Raw genomic sequence first — 17,394 nt, 5'->3', positions numbered from 1 at the left:
TTGGCCTCTTTAGGTACTGGAAGCTGCTCTAAGGTCTCCTGGAGCTTTCTCTTCTCCAGGCTGAACAAACCCAGCTCTCTCAGCCTGTCTTCATAGAAGAAGTGCTCCGGCCCTCAGATCATATTTGTGGCCTCCTCTGAACCTGCTCAAGCAGGTCCATGAACTTCTTATGTTGTTGGCCCCAGAGCGTGATGCAGTATTCCGGGTGGGATCTCATGAGAGCAGAGTAGAGGGGCAAGATCACCTCCCTCGACCTCCTGGTCACACTCCTTTTGATGCAGGCCAGGATACAGTTGGCTTTCTGGGTTACAATTGCACACTGCCAGGTCATGTTGAGCTTCTTGTCAAACAAAACTCACAAGTCTTTCTCCTTGGCTATAAAACACAACCTATGGAGCAAGGTTCTGTATGTACAGCTGCTATTTTATTTGTGGTTTTCATTAATGAAGCTCAAAATTAACACTGGATCTGCACTTTATTTTTTACGCTAACAGCTGTATAAAACCAAGTGTGGCTGAGGTCAGAGAAACTCTTGTGATGGCAGCATTTGCTTTTCCATGTGCTTCACACAAAGTATCACAATCATTTTTGTTTCCTGCTCAGTCAGGCACAGCATCTCTGAACTGCTGTCTGGTGTTTGAAAATGAGCTGCACTGCCAGTCATGATTTTCCAGCTTCCCACCTCTTCTAACAAAGACACAGTTTTCTTTGAACAAATAGATATTGGGCTCACAAGAAGTAATACTCAAGAACAGTTACAGAACTGAAACTAATATTAAAATCTGGGAAAATATTGATTATTTCTACACCTGGGTTGCAGCAATCCCAGGCACAGCTACAGGTTGGGCAGAGAAGAGATTCAGAGCAGCCCTGCGGAGGACTTGGGGGTGTTGGTTGATGAGAAAATGAACATGAGCCAGCAGTGTGTGCTCACAGCCCAGAAAGCCAACTGTATCCTGGGCTGCATCAAAAGGAGTGTGACCAGCAGGTTGAACGAGGTGATCCTGCCCCTCTACTCTGCTCTTGTGAGACCTCACCTGGAGTATTGTGTGCAGTTCTGGTGTCCTCAACATAAAAAGGACATGGAACTGTTGGAACAAGTCCAGAGAAGGGCCACGAGGATGAGCAGGGGCTGGAGCACCTCCTATATGAAGACAGGCTGAGAAAGTTGGGGCTGTTCAGCCTGGAGAAGAAAAGCTGTGTGGAGCCCTCATAGCAGCCTTCCAGTATCTGAACAGGGCCTATAAGGATGCTGAGGAGGGAGCCTTCATTAGGGACTGTAGTGATAGGACAAGGGTTAATGGGTTAAAACTTACACAGGGGAAGTTTAGATTGGATATAAGGAAGAAATTCTTTACTGTAAGGGTGGCGAGGCACTGGAATGGGCTGCCCAAGGAAGCTGTGAATGCTCCATCCCTGGCAGTATTCAAGGCGAGGTTGGACAGAGCCTTTGGCATGGTTTACTGTGAGGTGTCCCTGCCCATGACAGGGGGTTGGAACTGGATGATCTTAAGGTCCTTTCCAACCCTAACTATTCTATGATTTTATGAATATCAATTGCTAGGACAAATTTCTAGCATCTGCTCTGATACTTTAAATGTATTTTACTACTTTAGCATTGTAGTTATTTTGACTGTGTGATTTGTAGTAAAGCATGCTGTCTTTTCTACTGTAGATTAATAACAGGATTGAGTGGAGAAACAGGCAAGCACATACATAAATATTGCCTGTCTCAAGCAAGATGATAAAAAAAATCATGGCAAGAGAAAATACATACTTGGCAGTAATAAAGGAAAGGATTGTTACCCATTCTTTCTTTTTGCTTGCTCAGTTAACTCTTTAAATCAGGTCAGGAACACTTACTTGGCAGCTCTGGAAAGGAAGGTAAACCTCTGTGGCAGAAGCCACAATGTGTGTATGGCACTTCAGACAGACAGACATTGCTTCATGTATGTTCTTGGAAAACAAAACACCACCAGTGTCAGTGACGGATCAGGGAGGAGTGATCTGAAGTGGCCCATTTCCCTATGGCCCCAGCACAAAGGAGAGCCAGAGCCAAGACAGCCAGAAGTAAGTGCTGCCCTCAGCATGGCTCCTCGGGCAGCTGGATGGTGTTGCCATGTCTGCTGTCCTCACCATAGAGATGCCTGCAGCACATCTCCCTGTAGCCAGAGGGATGCCAGGAAGGGGCTGCAGTGCCTACATGTACCCTATGTCTCTTTCTTTTCTTGTCTCCTTGCTAAGTATGATGGTCATAGTTAGGAAGTAAGAGAAATATGCCAGTGAGCAACTGTTAATATAATTCATAACCTTATCACACTTTTTTCTCAGCAGAGAAAAACCCATAAGGCTCTTTCTCTGCACAGTTTTATGGAAGACTGTAAACCATGAACAACAAGGCCTAATGCATTTCTTTGCAATCATCTCTTTAAAGAGAATGAGAAAGTTTGTCATTAAAGGAATATGGTGAGAATTATAGAATTGGGAGATTTTCCTCATGCACCTGGATGTCAGTCATCTCCTGTCAGGATGATCCAAGACTCATCCCTGTGCTTTGACTCTCTAGTGTCTGCCTTGCTTTGCCAAGGCAGAAAACTCTTGAGGCATTTTGAACTTCCCAAGTGAGCATCCTCTTCAACAACAACATAAACCTGCCACCCTCCCACTGAAGGGAACGCAGTGAGTGCTCTTGGGTTACAGACATGTCACACAGATGTGAAATCAAAATCCATCTTTCACACAACCTAGTTGTTATGATCTGTTTTGTCAAACACTCACTATGAGTAAATTGCCTTCTGCTTTCTTAGCTTCTTCTGAGATATGCTATCTAAGCCCATGGCATTCAGCAGCAAAGAAGGAACAAACCCCAAACGTAAAACAATAATTAATCTTAAACACACTGATTTTTATAAGGAAATTCTCAATATATTGAAAAGGTCCCATGACAATAACAATATTTACAGGTTTTACCTTCACTTTTCAAATCTTACCTTGATTTGATTACTTTCTCTTCAGAAGACATAAACTATTCTTGGATAAAGACTAACGGTGTCTTTTAATTGTAGAATTGTAGAATACCAGGTTGGAAGGGACCTCAAGGATCATCTCGTTCAACTGTTCTAGGCAAAGCACCCTGTCCAGCTGAGCTTACAAGTGTTCAATGCTGGAGAATCCACCACTCCCCTGGGGAGATTATTCCAATGGCTGATTGTTCTCACTGTAAAAAATTTTCCTCTTGTGTCCAGTTGAAATCTCCCCAGGAGTAACTTGTACCCAACACCCCCTGTCTTTTCCATGTGACTCCTTGTAAAAAAGGAGTCTCTATCTTCTTTTTAGCCACCCTTCAGTTACTGGAACATGGGATAAGGTTTCCCCTGAGCCTTCTTTTCTCAAGTCGGAACAAACCCAGCTCTCTCAGCCTTAAAGTGCATAGATATCAAACTGCAGAACAGCAAGTTAGATGTATGAAAGTCTGTGCCTCTATATGCGCTAATTGCCAGGTCATTCTCATTAGCAGCACATGCTGACAACGCCTGAATGCAGCATTTCAGTGTGCAGAATTATGATGCAATGGGCAGCTTCCAAGAGCACAGCTGAGTGTCACCCACTGCTGAACCCCCCCAAAGCCTACACTAATAAACCACCAGTATTTGTCTGTTTAAAAATACAGACTGGTCTTTTTCATGCTAGAAAATCATCCTGGGAGAAGAAAACATACTTAAGATTCCTTCAGTGACTCTTGGGTTTTGTTTCAGTGCAAAATATAGACATCCTGATGGATTGTAATTAAAAGCTGTTGTGACAAAATTAAAGACATACTGTACAGAGCTTTATTCTTACATAAGGAATGCAAAATGGTATTGGGTAATTCACTGCTAAAGGTATCTGGGAAGGAGATATTAAATGTGGAAATAGTTAATGGATTGCTACATTCATTGCAAACTAAAACACATCTTTGACATGCGTATTTTGCACTGTTTTTCTCAGCAGCCAGCTGTTTTCATGCTTACAAAATGCACTGTTGTTGCATTAGGCAAAATTGACACGTGGTATTTCAAGGCAAAGGTATCATGTCTATTTAAAGCTTTTTAAGACCTTGTAGTTAGAAGAAAAACAGTACTCTAAAACCTCCCCTGCATATTTAGTCTTCTTACTTACAAAAAGTGGCTTTTGCGAGACCATGTGATTTTGTAATACTGATGTGAACACTGGCATTAATCCAATAAAGCCTTTGTCTTGAAAGGCTTGTGACAGCACTTACGCAAAAGGAGGAGTTTGAAAAACTCAAAAATTGTTTTGTCAAAAAGTAGGTATAGATGTGGCCATCATATATGGGTACAGACCCTAAATGCGGCATGGCAGACTTGAAAGTCTTATAGAATCACAGAATGGTTTGGACTTGAAGGGACCTTAAAGGCCATCTAGTTCCAACCCCCTGCCATGGGCAGGGACACCTTCCATGACATGGTCCTACCATTCCATAAGCTAACAAAGATTGCTCCATGTCCACTGATTTCAGCACATGCTACTTATACAGCTGTAGCTCACAGAAAGCACCAAAGGCTGCACTGACAATGTGTAGTTATGCAATTCCTTTTGTTCTAAACATCTCGATTTGAAAAATGTAAATAATTTTTTTTTTAATATGAATTTTGACCACTCTGAGCTGTCAAAAAACCCACCAAAGTTGTTTTTACACAACTAAGAGTAAACCCCCAAATTTCTGCCACATACCACATAGAACGTCAATGGATTGTAGTGACTTGTATTTGTCACTGAAATGATCTGCACCTTTCTGACTCAGAGCCTGATATCGGATGTGTACTAAATTATTTGGAAAGCATTTTTGAGTGTTAAGTTCTTATTTATTATGAAACTGCTCCCCAGGGCATGTTCTTTTGTACTGCCTTGTCACGGGGTGTGGGCTTGACACTTGACACGCTTACCAAGTCAGGTACACACCGCCACAGTGATACGTGGAACAACCTTCACCTTGGAGTTCAGGACTGTTTGCCCTTAACAGTTAATCTATATAGATAAATAAAGAAACTTTCTGCTTAATTTGTTCATTTGTTTATGAACAAGAACTTGCAGAAGTCCCCAGCTAAGAGAATGTTTTTTATATCGTATTAATATAAATGCACTTAGGATTTAATGCCCAAATTTATGAAGATGTTGAGCCTATATTAAACCCCAGAAATAGAATCATAGAATAGAATCATAGAATAGTTAGGGTTGGAAAGGACCTTAAGATCATTCAGTTCCAACCACCCTGCCATGGGCAGGGACACCTCACACTAAATCATGTCACCCAAGGCTCTGTCCAACCTGTCCTTGAACACCACCAGGGATGGAGCATTCACAACTTCCCTGGGCAACCCATTCTAGTGCCTCACCACCCTAACAGTAAAGAATAGGGGTTTTCTTCGATTTATATATATATAACTGAAGTGAATTCAGTAGAGGTGAGCTTGTGTTACAAAGTTGAATCGGGTTTATTATTCCTCACTTGAAACTCTGTAGTGCAAACTGCCAAATTAGAAACCTCCAGTAGGTGTCATCTTCCTACATCTTGTACACAGGAGAGTTTTGATTCTTTTTATTAAATTTAAATGAAATGAAGGACTCTTAAACACTGCCACAAGTTTTCTGAAGAACAAGTGTAAAGAAATATATTCGATTGAGCTGATATGCTCCACTAGCACTAGAATTTCTGGTATGTTTGCAACCTGGAACTGCTTATGCCCAAAATAATTTGCAGATACCCATGACTGTACTTACATGCCTAAATAACATCTGTAAAATATGCTTGTAAATGCACGTATTTAGACCTGAAAAGCCCTTTAATGGATTCCATTTACTCCACATGTCCTTGAAGCGATATAAATATGTATTACAGCATCACCTCTGATCCTGAAGCTTACCAAAACAGATGTAAGATCCCCTTTACTGACAAGGATATTAAATGAAGTTGAACGGGGCTCGGGAGGACAGGGAATTAAAGTACCCAGATCTGCTTGATTTACAGCTCCTTTAATTTCAAACCAAATACTTTTATTTATATCCAGCATCTTATACTTGATTGAGGAGTAAAATTATTCAGGCAAGTCTGAATCACTGTGATTCAGGTATCTTCAAATCTAAGTCAAACAAGCACTTTTGACATTTTAAACCCTAACCTCTGTTATTTAGCATGGGGATACTTACTAGGTCAGAGTTATGCCTTTCAGCATGTGATTACACTTTGTCCATGGGTTTTGTAATACAATCCTTTAGCAATCCGGCAACATTTCTGGCTTTGTTAGAGCAGGACATTGCTGAGGACAGTTCCTGTGCAATGCTGCTGTTGGCGATCCAAAATCCTCTGAGCACAATAGGACTCCCAAGGGCTTAAGCCATGGACTACCGAGGCTGATGAGAGGGCTGAGCTGCGGCAGGTGGAGCTGGTGCGGACACTGGCACAGGCCAGCAGGGCAGATGCCAACAGGCACACGACAGGGGTGGCCTGAAGCGGGGTTTGATCTGCCCAAGTGATGGGGTGCAAAATGCCCTTTTGGGATGGACTAACGTTGCTTACACGTGTGCATTTAATTTGTTTTTTAATATACTTTTTATATCAAGTCAGCCTTAAGTTTCTGATAGTCCCTGTGTCTTCTGTGAAGATGCATGAGGGAGGAAACAGGTTTTAGAGGAAAATACCTTTCTTCCCCACACGATACCGGCCTATGGCCATGCGCTTAGCAAGAGCACTTTTGCCTCACACCCGCCAGGACAGGACGCTCCACTCACCCCTCCCTCATTAACCGCTCATTACTGTCCCAGGCGAACGCCTCACTGCGCGGCGGGGCAGGATTTACCTCAGCGCTCCCGCAGGCCTCGGGGCGGGATCCCTGAGGTGAACGGGCGGGGGGAACCCGCGGCGGGACAAACAACGCCCCGGAATGAGGAGGAAAGGGTTCTTTGTGCTGGAGAAGTCGTAGGAACGTGATGGAGGGGCCGGTGGGTGTGTTTTATGTGGTGGCAGATGGTGCCTGCTCTTCCCCTCCGCTCCCGCAGACACGCCCGAGGGCAAGCGCGGAACTCCCAGGCAGCACCCGCCGCCACCGGGCAGGCCACGGGGCCGCCGCACGTCTGGGCCCAGGGGCGGAGCCGCGCATGCGACGCCCGCGCGGCCCTGCCCCGCCCCCGGGGCCCGGCTGGGGCCGGCGCTGCCGAGGGAGCGCAGAGGAACATGGAGGCGGCGGCGGCGCGGCGGGGGGCCCGGGCAGTGGGCGCGGGGCGGTAGCGAGCGCTGCAGCCTCCCCTCCCCACGCAGCCACCTCTCCGCTCCCTACGAGGCGGGAGAAAGGGGGCTGCGTGCCCCCTTCGCAGGGGATGGCGGCCTCGGGCCCTCCGCAGCTTCCGTGGCTGCGGCTGGGCCCGCGGCTGCGGGCCGGGCTGGAGGTCGCGCTGCGGGTGCCCAGCCTGTTCCTCATCGACGCCATCTTCAACTCGTCCCCGCTGCCGGGGGGTTCCCTGTGCGCCGCGCTCCTGGGCGTGCTGCTGCGGCTCCTGGGTGAGACACCTTCCCCTCCCGCCCCGCCGCCCTTCGCCGCCGGCCGGGCGCTGGGGGTGGGCACCCCGCCGGGCCTGGGCCCGGGCCCTCCTCGCTGCCCGCATTATTTACGGCCGCAGGCGGGGCGCGACGCCGCTTCCCTCCCCCGTCCCCTCAGCCCACCGCCCTGTAGCGGGCTGCTCTCACGGCCTGCCTTCCCCCCACCCCAGCCCGGCTCCGTTCCCCTGCCCTGGGCTCCCCCAAGTCCCCGCTCGCGTGGATCCTGTCCCTGAGCCCCGCTCGGTGTCCGTTTGCCCACCCCGCCTCCGTCCCCCGAGTCCCGGCGCGGGGCCGGCTCCTCCTGCCTGCTGCTCCCCCCCTGCCCCACCCCCCGGTGGCGTTGTCGCTGTCGGGAGGCGCAGGGAGCCGGCGGAGCAGAGCCGCGGGCTGCGGCCGTTGACGGGAGGGCTCCGCTCGCCATGTGCGCGAGGAGTGGGGGCCGTGAGTCCCCCCTGCGGGCTTCCGCGGCGGAAAACGTGGGGCGCCGGGGCTGTAGGGTTTTGTTTGTTTGTTTGTTTTCGAGCACGTTGTGGTATCTCCTGCAATCACGCTGTTAAACACTTACGGTGGGAGCAGCAGTTCAGAAATGCCGGGTATTTGTTTACCGAATGAAAACGAAGTCTTTTAAACTTGCTCATGGTTATCTTTAATAGCATGGGATGAAGGTTGAAAATCACTGGTGTAACTAGGTGGTACTCTTTCGGTATTGTTATCTTGGGCTCTTGCATAGATTCGGTTCTGTGAACTGCTGTAGAGGTGATGCTGCGTTGGATTATCACGTCTGGAGCTGGGAATGCTGAAGCAGAAAGGAAAGGAGAATAGAAAACACAGCAAGAGCTTTTTGCAGGCCTGTGGCATGATGATTCTGTGTTTTGTTTGGTGTTTAATAATCGGAAAGGAAATAGGTGGTATGGCTGTTGGGATAGGCAGTGGAGAAGAGTGGTTGAAAGGGAGGGTGCACAGTGAGAAGGCAGCGGTGATGGCATTGTAGAACCTGAGGCGTAGAAGGCAAGAAGTAAAGGATAACCTGCCCCAAGACAGCATTGAGAGTGGAGGGAGAAGAAAGCAGCAAAGCAGATGCTTAATTTGGGCAGCTTCCCCTTTGGCAGTGGGAGCCTGGGAAATGGCTGCTTGGTGAGACGTGAGGTTAAGCAGGTCTTGCCTCACCTTTGCCTGGCCTGGCAGCTGATACCCACAGCCCTGTGACCACAGGGAGGAGGAGGAGGTGCTGTCTCCCAGCTTCCCATTTTCTTGACCCTTTGTTCCAAAGGTTGGGAATTGTGAAGAGTGCTTCCCATTGATAATTCCGTTTAAAAACCTGACACTGCAGTGCCTCACCAACTTAATTTAGGAGTTCCTTATTGTATTGAGATGCTTTTTTTTTTTTAATTTCAAGGAAGTGCCTTGAAATTAATCCCATGTAAATAAGAATGGTGGATATATTACCTGATGGTCTCAAATGTGTGATACTGGGATCAACAGGTTAAGGTGCTTTTCAGGATTGCAGTGGAAGGGTTTGGGAGAAGTGGGTAATCCCTGCCTCCTGCAAAAGATCTTTGGGAACAGTTTATGCCAAGGGGCTTATCTTGTACTTTGAGACAAGTGGTCTGTGGTTCTTGGCTTTCTGAAATTAAAGAGAAATTAAGCGTAACTGCTTAAAGATGGTGTTCCTTCCATGTGGTTCAGACAACAGGGTGCTTTTGCATCTATTTTTTCCTCATTTGAATTCAAGGATTACAGGGTTGGGGTTTTGCTGCTGTTGGGATAAACGGAAATATTTATTTTGGATCACTCTGTATTTAAATAGTGAGGAAGTTGCCCTTTTAGTTACCATTTGTAGGCTTTGAAAGACTGATTCCCTATCTTCCCTGTAGCACAGTATTAGGATGAACACAGTTTGCTCTCTAGATAGAAAGATTGTAGCTCCGTAGATATCAATAGCTTTCAGGGGTGATACTGAACAAGTGCTGAAACACTCTGGGAGTAGAGCTCTCCAGGAGTGGGAACAGAGATTGGGATGGTTCTGAAGAAGTTTTACTGCAGGATTCCTCAGTCTCGTTCTTCCCTCACTTATTTTCTACACAAATACATGGAGTTACACGTGGCACAGAACCAACATCTCCAACTGGAGCACAGTTCTTTAATCTCATTAACCTTGCTTTGTCTCCAACACAATGTTTACCTTTCATATCTTGGCATGGGTGTTTTAACTCCCATTCCAGCAGAACTGTGACCCCCAGGAGGTGAAACTGGCATTCAGGCAGGAGTCCCTCCTCAGCAGGGACGCAGAAAGGGTTACTGTAAATACTGGAGTCTGTAGAAAGATGTGGGAGCAAGTGGAATGGCTGGGGCTAGGGGAAACGTAATTTGGCAGTTCCACACCCTTAAAATACTGGTGTGTAAAGGTAGTTGAACCCTGCAACTGACTGAAAGTTGCATCCTCAGCAGTGTGTTACTATAAAGACACTGATGAGTGGCAGGAATTAAAGGGGAAAAAAATGATGGGCAAGAATTCATTGTAACACTGGAAATGGGTTAAAAGGAATTGCTCATGGTTTGATTAACTGCTGTGTTAGAGGCCATACCAGAGACAATTGGTGATGGGGTCGCACAGTGAAGGTGAGCAGCAGTATATACAGAAACATGAGACAACTCTTACCAAGGGAGGAACTGCAGCATTTTCCATCAGAGGGAAAGTGGGAAAAGATGGGCTGCTTGGTGAGCACTTTGCAGGGCAGGGGGAAGCCTTCTCATGGCAAGATGGACTGAATGACATGGAGACAAGGGAGAGGAGAGCTCACCTCTTTCTGAGATTTCAGTTACCTCCTGTGGTCTTCTGAGGTTCCTTTGGGTTGTCTTGACTTTTCCACGCAAGTGTTGGCAGCAAAATGCTCCACCTTGTTAGTTCCTCTTCAGAGGAACCAGTAGGCCTAACTCTGCTGTTGACTTGTAGTACTGTGTTTAGGGCTGTCTTGCAAGTGAAATGGTTGTTTTGAGATGACCTGTAGTGCCTAAACACAGGCCTGCCTGCTACTGAAACTGCAGGGAAGATAACTAGGATTTGTTAACAGGCGTGTTTGAGAGCAGCCTGCTCAGTGCAAAATGCATCTCCTTTCCCTCAAATGAGCAGAACTGGGTAAATAAGGAGCTAGTTTCTGTGCCTGCCAGGAAAGGACAGAGGGCACTGACATATCTGGAGTGTTCATTTCCCAAAGGTGTGTGTGTGGCGTGCAGAAGGCAGTGAAACTGTCCAGCTGATGTTAAAACAAGTGCTGTATGTAAGGCATGAATATTCAGGGGGTTTTGTGGCAGAGCTGAACTACAATACAAGGTACTTTCTGGAAACTGACTGTGGCTTTTCCTCAGTTCACTGCACAGGGTTACCAGGTTAATGATTAGTTAAGGAGAGTATTTTTGTATCGACCAGTGCTGCTGGCAGGGAATACTGTAAAAGTGCATTCATAACTTCTTCTGTAGTCTGCCTTTTGCATTGACCCTCTCCCGTCTCATTCAGTCCTCCAGGGTGTTGGTTGTATTATTGTTTTTATGCAAGCAGCTGGCAACACTACTGGTGGAATCAAATGCTGGGTCTGAGCAGAGTTTTTCATTCCCATGATCTTAAAATCCCATGGCTTACAATATATTTTTAAACACTTGATTATGAAGGATTTGGAACAATCTAAAATACAGTCATCAGAAAAGACTGATGATGGCCTCCAGTAGAATTACTTGTGATTTCATTTGTTTCCATGTGGAAATTGAAAGAAACTTAGCAAGTTGTAGAGGTCAAAATCTCCCCAAACTGATTTGGATGAGAAAGCAGTTGCAGTGACTGGAAGCTGACTGAGAAGCCAAAACCAAAAGCAATGTGTTTTCTGAAGGTGATGTTTAAGGAAGTGAATGTAGCGGAGTTCCATTTAATGTAACACCTGATAGGGCAGAGCCTTTACGGATGTGGTACATAGTGATGATGTTCATAAGGAGTTTGCTGCAAGGACATAAATAGAACACAAAAGTACTATAGATGCTATGATAGGATTTCTCATAGGAAGGCACAGACTTCCCAGTCATGGCCAAGATGTGCTCATGGTCAGTGTGAGGGAAAGGTGAGCAAACAGGAATTTCAGGCTCTGAACCTGATGTCTGACAAGGAGGATGCAAGTTCACACTGGCAGGGGCAGCAGGGGCAGGTTTGGATTCTGTGTACAAAAACTTGTACTACAGAAGGTCTTCTCTCTGAAGACTCTGTTTCATGATATCTCATCAGGACTGAAAGCAAACTGAAGGGAACTGGAAGAGCAACGTCTTCCCCCAGTAAACTACAGCGAGTTTTGACTATTTTCCCATTAGGGTTAAGCTAAGCTGGTGACTTACCTTTAGTACTCCAGCTTGGATATCTATAGTTGAGCGCTTTGCTCAAGTGAATTGGAGGATTTACTATTTTATTCATTCCTTATTAATTTTGCCTCTAATGTGGTAATTCTTTTCTGCTTTTAGAACTTAACTACCCTTAGACTTCAAGGCTGAGGCTGAAGGGGTGGGAGCTGTTGCTGCTCTGGTCCGAGACTGCAGATGACCTTAATAAGTGATTGTGATTTACTGCTTGCATTGCTTTGCACTGCAGCTGCAGGGAACAGGCATATTAAATGCAGAGCTGAAGTCATCTTCTGGAAAGGATGTCTGTTCTGAAAGGATGAAAGTTGTTCTGGAAAGGGCCCCATTGGTAATGCAAAGTTATGAGTGACTAATGGGGAAGTGATACATGAAATTAATGTAGCTCCAAAGCTCATAGGTTACAATCTGGTGTTGAATTTCTGCTGAGAACTAAATGACTTCAATGTGTTTTTAGGTGTCTTTGTCTCCAGTGTTGTTCTGGTCTTACAACAGCGAGCACTTTTCAAGTTTTATATGATCGCCTCGGCATTCCTGCTGGCTGCAACTTCAGTGTTGGTGAATTACTATGCTGCTTTGCACATAAACTTCTACAGTGCCTACTACACAGCTGCATTTGGAATCCAGATCTTCCCTCATAAAGGACCTTCGCTATGGATGGCGCTTTCCATCCTTCAGCTGACCTTTGGAATTGGGTATGTTACACTGCTGAACGTGCAGTCCATATACTCTCAACTCATCATCCTGGATATACTGATTCCTGTCATTGGCTTGATTGTTGAATTACCTTTAAATGTCCGGCAGATACTAGTTTTTATTTCAGGCCTGGTTCTGACACTAAACACCACAGCCATTTTGGTGATGAAAATTAAATGGTTCTATTACTCGGTGCGCTACGTTTATCTGCTGGTGAGACACATGTATCGCATTTACGGATTACAGCTCTTGATGGAGGATACATGGAAAAGGATTCGGTTTCCAGCTGTACTGCGTGTCTTCTGGCTAACGAGACTTACAGCCCAGGCTGTGGTATTAACATATGTTGTAAAGATGGCTGAAACTAATACAGAAGAGAAATTCTTCTTGATATCGTGGGATAACTGCTGGGAACTGCTCTGCAGCCTGATCATAAGTGGGTGTGACTCCACTTTAACTGTGTTAGGCATGAGCGCCGTCATCTCCTCCATCGCGCATTACCTGGGGCTCGGCATCTTGGCCTTCATCGGCTCCACTGACGAGGATGACAAAAGGCTGGGGTTTGTAGCGCCCGTCCTGTTTTTCATCTTGGCTCTGCAGACCGGTTTGAGTGGACTGAAACCAGAAGAACGGTTGGTGCGCCTGAGTAGAAACATGTGCCTTTTGTTGACCGCAGTCCTGCATTTTATCCATGGGATGACAGACCCTGTGCTGATGTCTCTCAGTGCCTCCCACGTGTCGTCGTTTCGCAGACACTTCCCTGTCCTGTTGGTTTCCGCTTGCCTTTTCATCCTCCCAGTTCTGCTCAGTTACATCCTCTGGCACCACTATGCACTAAACACATGGCTTTTTGCCGTGACGGCATTCTGTGTCGAGCTCTGCCTCAAAGTAATAGTTTCTATTACTGTTTATATATTGTTTATGATTGATGGCTACTATAATGTGCTATGGGAAAAACTTGATGATTATGTCTATTACGTTCGGTCAACTGGCAATATTATTGAGTTTATCTTTGGAGTGGTCATGTTTGGGAATGGAGCTTACACAATGGTATTTGAGTCAGGCAGCAAGATCCGCGCTTGCATGATGTGTCTACACGCGTACTTCAACATCTACCTGCAAGCAAAGAATGGCTGGAAGACGTTTATAAACCGCCGGACTGCTGTGAAGAAAATAAACTCGCTTCCAGAGGTAAAAGGAAGTCGGTTACATGAAATAGATGATGTCTGTGCAATCTGCTACCATGAGTTCACCACCTCTGCTCGCATTACTCCATGCAACCATTACTTTCATGCACTTTGTCTTCGGAAGTGGCTGTACATCCAGGACACTTGCCCCATGTGCCATCAGAAAGTGTACATTGAGGACAAGGAAAACACCAGTGTTTCCAACAACAATGGGTTTGTGGCACCCAATGAAAACCCTGTAGAAGCTGCAGAAGAAGCTGCTGATGCTGAAAATGAAGTAAATGAAGATAACGACAGTTCTGACAGTGAAGAGGAAGACAGTGACTGTGTGGCACAGCAGTCGACTGAGACTCTGAATGCTGACTCAGACTCTCTTGGTGAATAATGCCCTTTACAAAGCCGTAAGGTATTTGTTTAAAGCTGACTTCCAACAATAAAAGTATCACTTTGTAGTTATTGTACTTAAGCACAACAGCAGTATCTCAGTGTTGAGTCTGTGAACAGTGGTGGTTTACTGTGGTGTGTGCTACTGTAAATATACCTCTGATTTTTGCTGGTCTCTTTCATGGCCACCTGAAAATTATGTACATTATTGTACATGGAATAAAACATTTTCACATGTTTTTAAGATGGTTGGAAAACTACTCTTTAATTGATGTAGTGACAATGCTGTGCCAAAGACTGTATCCCAGTAATCCCCCATCAATGAGTTCTGGATGCAAATCAGAAATACTGGTGAAAACAGACTTGAGCAGGTCAAATCAGTAATGAAAAGCCTGAGCCAAAGCAGCTTTACTTACAGACTCAGTATTAGCAGAGCTTTAGTGCTAAAAACTAGTGAGTTGTATTTAAAATAAGTAAAAATTTAGGTTGGTAAGTGTAATGTTATAGCACCTGTGTGTGTGGTGGAACAACAGGTGAAACTGCAATAAGCTTTCTGGTGAAGTAGCACAGCATGCCAGCCATGTGTTAAACACTGCTGAATTTACTACCAGTAACAGCTTGAAGTGCTCTACATGTGAATGCAGCAGCCTGGTATTCATCTTTCAGTGTCTACAGGTGTTAGCAGGGGTTGCTTGTTTGGGCTGTCCTTGAAATCAATCCTCAATCTTGCTGAAAAGGAAACAGGGCTGAGAAACTGCACCAATGCAGAGACCACCTTTTCAAAAGCAGCTTTAATCTTGTACCATAGGGAAAAAAATAAAGCTACATACTGGCTTCCATTGATAAGAATTTGCAGGTAGGATAATTTTTAAGGTTTTGCAATATACTTAGTAAAGTTATACTGAATAAATGTAAGAAAAACAACTTTATATATTTGGAAAGAAGACTTTAATAGTGTTGTTATATAGAGTATTGGCCAACTCAAGCGGGTCATCTTCTCTTACTGCCGCCATTATTTCCAGTATTTGACTAAAAAAGAAAAGATTGGTATTAGAAGACTGACACTCAGACCTGAACATACTGGAGAGTGCTGCATGTGTATGTACAAGTCACTTAGATTAACCTGGAATACAAACCTATGCTGAGAGAAACAGGGCAGGGGCTCAGCTATGCAAACAGCTTCACTTCCAAGTCACTAACTGCCCTTTCCTTCACACTGAACACTGTTTGCGCACTGGTACAGACTCAACTTTGGTCTTTTGACTTGTTTGGAGGTAATTAAACGGCTTTCTGGTTCAAAGAGAGTGTCATTTTGTGGGTGTCTTTATCAATGGTCTTCATTTTTCAGACTGAAACCCAGAAGCCTTTCAAGGCTATGGCTGTGCTATGAATTAACTGGTCTGTGGCAAAGCTTAAACTCCAACTACAGCCCTACCTGAGAGCAGAGCTGCCAAAGGGACTTATTTGCTACTTCCCCCTTCTCCAGCTTAACTGTGATTAACACATTCAGATACTTGCAGTCAATGTTAAATGAGCAAATTTAGAAGGCCTGTAGCCTTGAAACAAGCTAGGGAAAGGAGGCAAGAAAAATGGGATGAATAATATTAATACCAGGCAACAGAAAACCAAGCCACGCTTCTTCCTCTGTGCTTATTTTCTTGATTTTGTATCACTCTGAAGAAAATGAATATTCTGAACAGTTCCTAAGATGTGTTGAACTTTATTATGCTTTCTAGTAGTGGTGAAGAGAGTAAGCAGCTCAAGCTTGGTAGTAGGGCTTGGTACTTTGGGATCTTGCCGATCCTTTTGAGGAAGACTAATGGAAAAAGTTGCTCTTAGCAATTACTATATGCAAGTACTTTCTTCTGTGCAGACTTAGCCCATTTCATTGACCCCTCCCATGCTTTGCAACCAAACAGCTTCTTGATTTATGGGGATGCTCCATATGATACAGGGTGATATCTGGCCTACACAGAAATAAGCAACAGAGACCAAAGAATTTGCCCTTGAAGAGCTTTCATAGAGCTTTCATAATTAGCCCCACTAGGATGCACGAGGATGCTGTACGTTACTGTATCACTGTAGATGAAATCACTAAAGCTAAAAAGCATCTTGAAAGCTTTTGTTTGTTTGTTTGCTTAATTTTAGCTGCAAGGGGAGTAGTGCAGTTCTAAAAATATATTAAAGATCAGAAATGAAAGGTGTCCAGCACCACCCAAAAAAGACAAGTGCAAAATTCCCCCCTGCCAGCTGAGCTATATCAAACAGCCTGTACACCCTAAACGTGAAATACCCTTTGTGGCCTGGGTCTGACTTTCCCTTCACGCCACATCTTCCTACTTGAGAAGCCACAAAACAGCAGTTCTCAGTTGCCATGCGTGATGTTTCCTAAGGTTGAAGAGTTTCTCAAGTCATTTAGTACAGGTTACAACTGACGTTAAAGGGGCAATCCTTTTTAAATCAGGGTGAACTAAAGATTTTGTTTTATAAAAGGCAGCAGAAGCCAATGCACAGCAGTTAGGTACTGCTGCAGGACAGCCTCCCTGCATTTCCAGCTCAGGGTTTCTGAAACACCCCGTTAGCTACAGCTGAGGCAGCAGACAAAGCCACAGAGTGGTGTTAGCACATACAGGCTCGACAAAACTCAACAGCAGCAGAGGCCCTCCCTCCACTTGTGGTCAGAAAAATGTTCTCAGCTGAATCTCTTCCCTGCTCCAAAATCATGGCCTGACCCTAGAAAGTCATAAAGCCCTTCTATGCAAATATGTATAAAACAACAATAAAGTCAGTTTTAAAGTTATTACAATCCAGGTAACTGCCTAAAGTGTATCTAAACACTAGGAGATGTCACTGTGTAAACTGTGCTTTTAGCATGATCAGTCGTCATCTGAGTTTCTTCAGGTCTCCCAAAAAAGCCACAGAATTCCCTTCAGTTCTGAACTAAACTTGTTTTGGAGACACCTTACTGAATACCTGGATTCTTTAGCACTATCCTAAGCAGTATTTCAGAAGCTAGTTCCAAATAGGCAACTTACACAGCTTTTTATAGAAAGACAATGAGACTTCACAGCAGTAAATCCCATTTCTGATCAAGTACATGGGCTTTGTTCCTGGGCAGGTGGAGCTGTGAGCTTCATCTGC

General features: G+C 45.1%; 2 protein-coding genes and 1 long non-coding RNA gene across 5 annotated transcripts in view; 1 reads left to right on the top strand and 2 right to left on the bottom strand.

The window, feature by feature from the left end:
* The window catches only part of LOC134167915 (uncharacterized), a 34,149-nt gene extending 27,577 nt beyond the window's left edge, over positions 1 to 6,572 (bottom strand). Inside the window, exon 1 of the long non-coding RNA XR_009966330.1 lies at positions 6,208 to 6,572. This is a non-coding gene — a long non-coding RNA (uncharacterized LOC134167915). The remainder of the gene's footprint in view (positions 1 to 6,207) is intronic.
* A 714-nt stretch (positions 6,573 to 7,286) lies between these two features.
* On the top strand, positions 7,287 to 15,553 carry RNF139 (ring finger protein 139). Its single transcript, XM_062627049.1, has 2 exons — positions 7,287 to 7,555; positions 12,444 to 15,553. The coding sequence occupies exons 1-2, from the start codon at positions 7,375 to 7,377 to the stop codon at positions 14,252 to 14,254; spliced, it is 1,992 nt and encodes a 663-aa protein (XP_062483033.1). The 5' UTR covers positions 7,287 to 7,374; the 3' UTR covers positions 14,255 to 15,553.
* TATDN1 (TatD DNase domain containing 1) overlaps positions 15,026 to 17,394 on the bottom strand; it is a 16,357-nt gene continuing 13,988 nt past the window's right edge. For 2 of the 3 annotated variants that reach the window (XM_062627051.1, XM_062627053.1), the window contains exon 12: positions 15,998 to 16,347. In XM_062627051.1, coding sequence (XP_062483035.1) covers positions 16,221 to 16,347 — 127 coding nt within the window. In that variant the 3' untranslated portion in view covers positions 15,998 to 16,220. Of the gene's footprint in view, positions 15,283 to 15,997; positions 16,348 to 17,394 lie in introns of those variants that run through there. The other variant, XM_062627052.1, reaches the window with a different exon arrangement.

Source organism: Pezoporus occidentalis, unplaced genomic scaffold, assembly GCF_034315485.1.
Source record: "Pezoporus occidentalis ecotype Australia unplaced genomic scaffold, CSIRO_AGI_Poc_V1 ctg3, whole genome shotgun sequence".
In the NCBI taxonomy this organism is placed as follows: domain Eukaryota; kingdom Metazoa; phylum Chordata; class Aves; order Psittaciformes; family Psittacidae; genus Pezoporus; species Pezoporus occidentalis.
The sequence above is the reverse complement of the archived record's forward strand: the minus strand, read 5'-3'. Positions and strand labels throughout refer to the sequence as shown.

What these genes read in the sequence shown, in the direction of transcription:
- RNF139 (XM_062627049.1), top strand. Translation starts at nt 7,375, where the DNA reads ATGGCGGCCTCGGGCCCTCCGCAGCTTCCGTGGCTGCGGCTGGGCCCG. An exon ending in CGTGCTGCTGCGGCTCCTGG is followed by an intron (nt 7,556 to 12,443) that starts GTGAGACACCTT and finishes ATGTGTTTTTAG; the next exon opens with GTGTCTTTGTCTCCAGTGTT.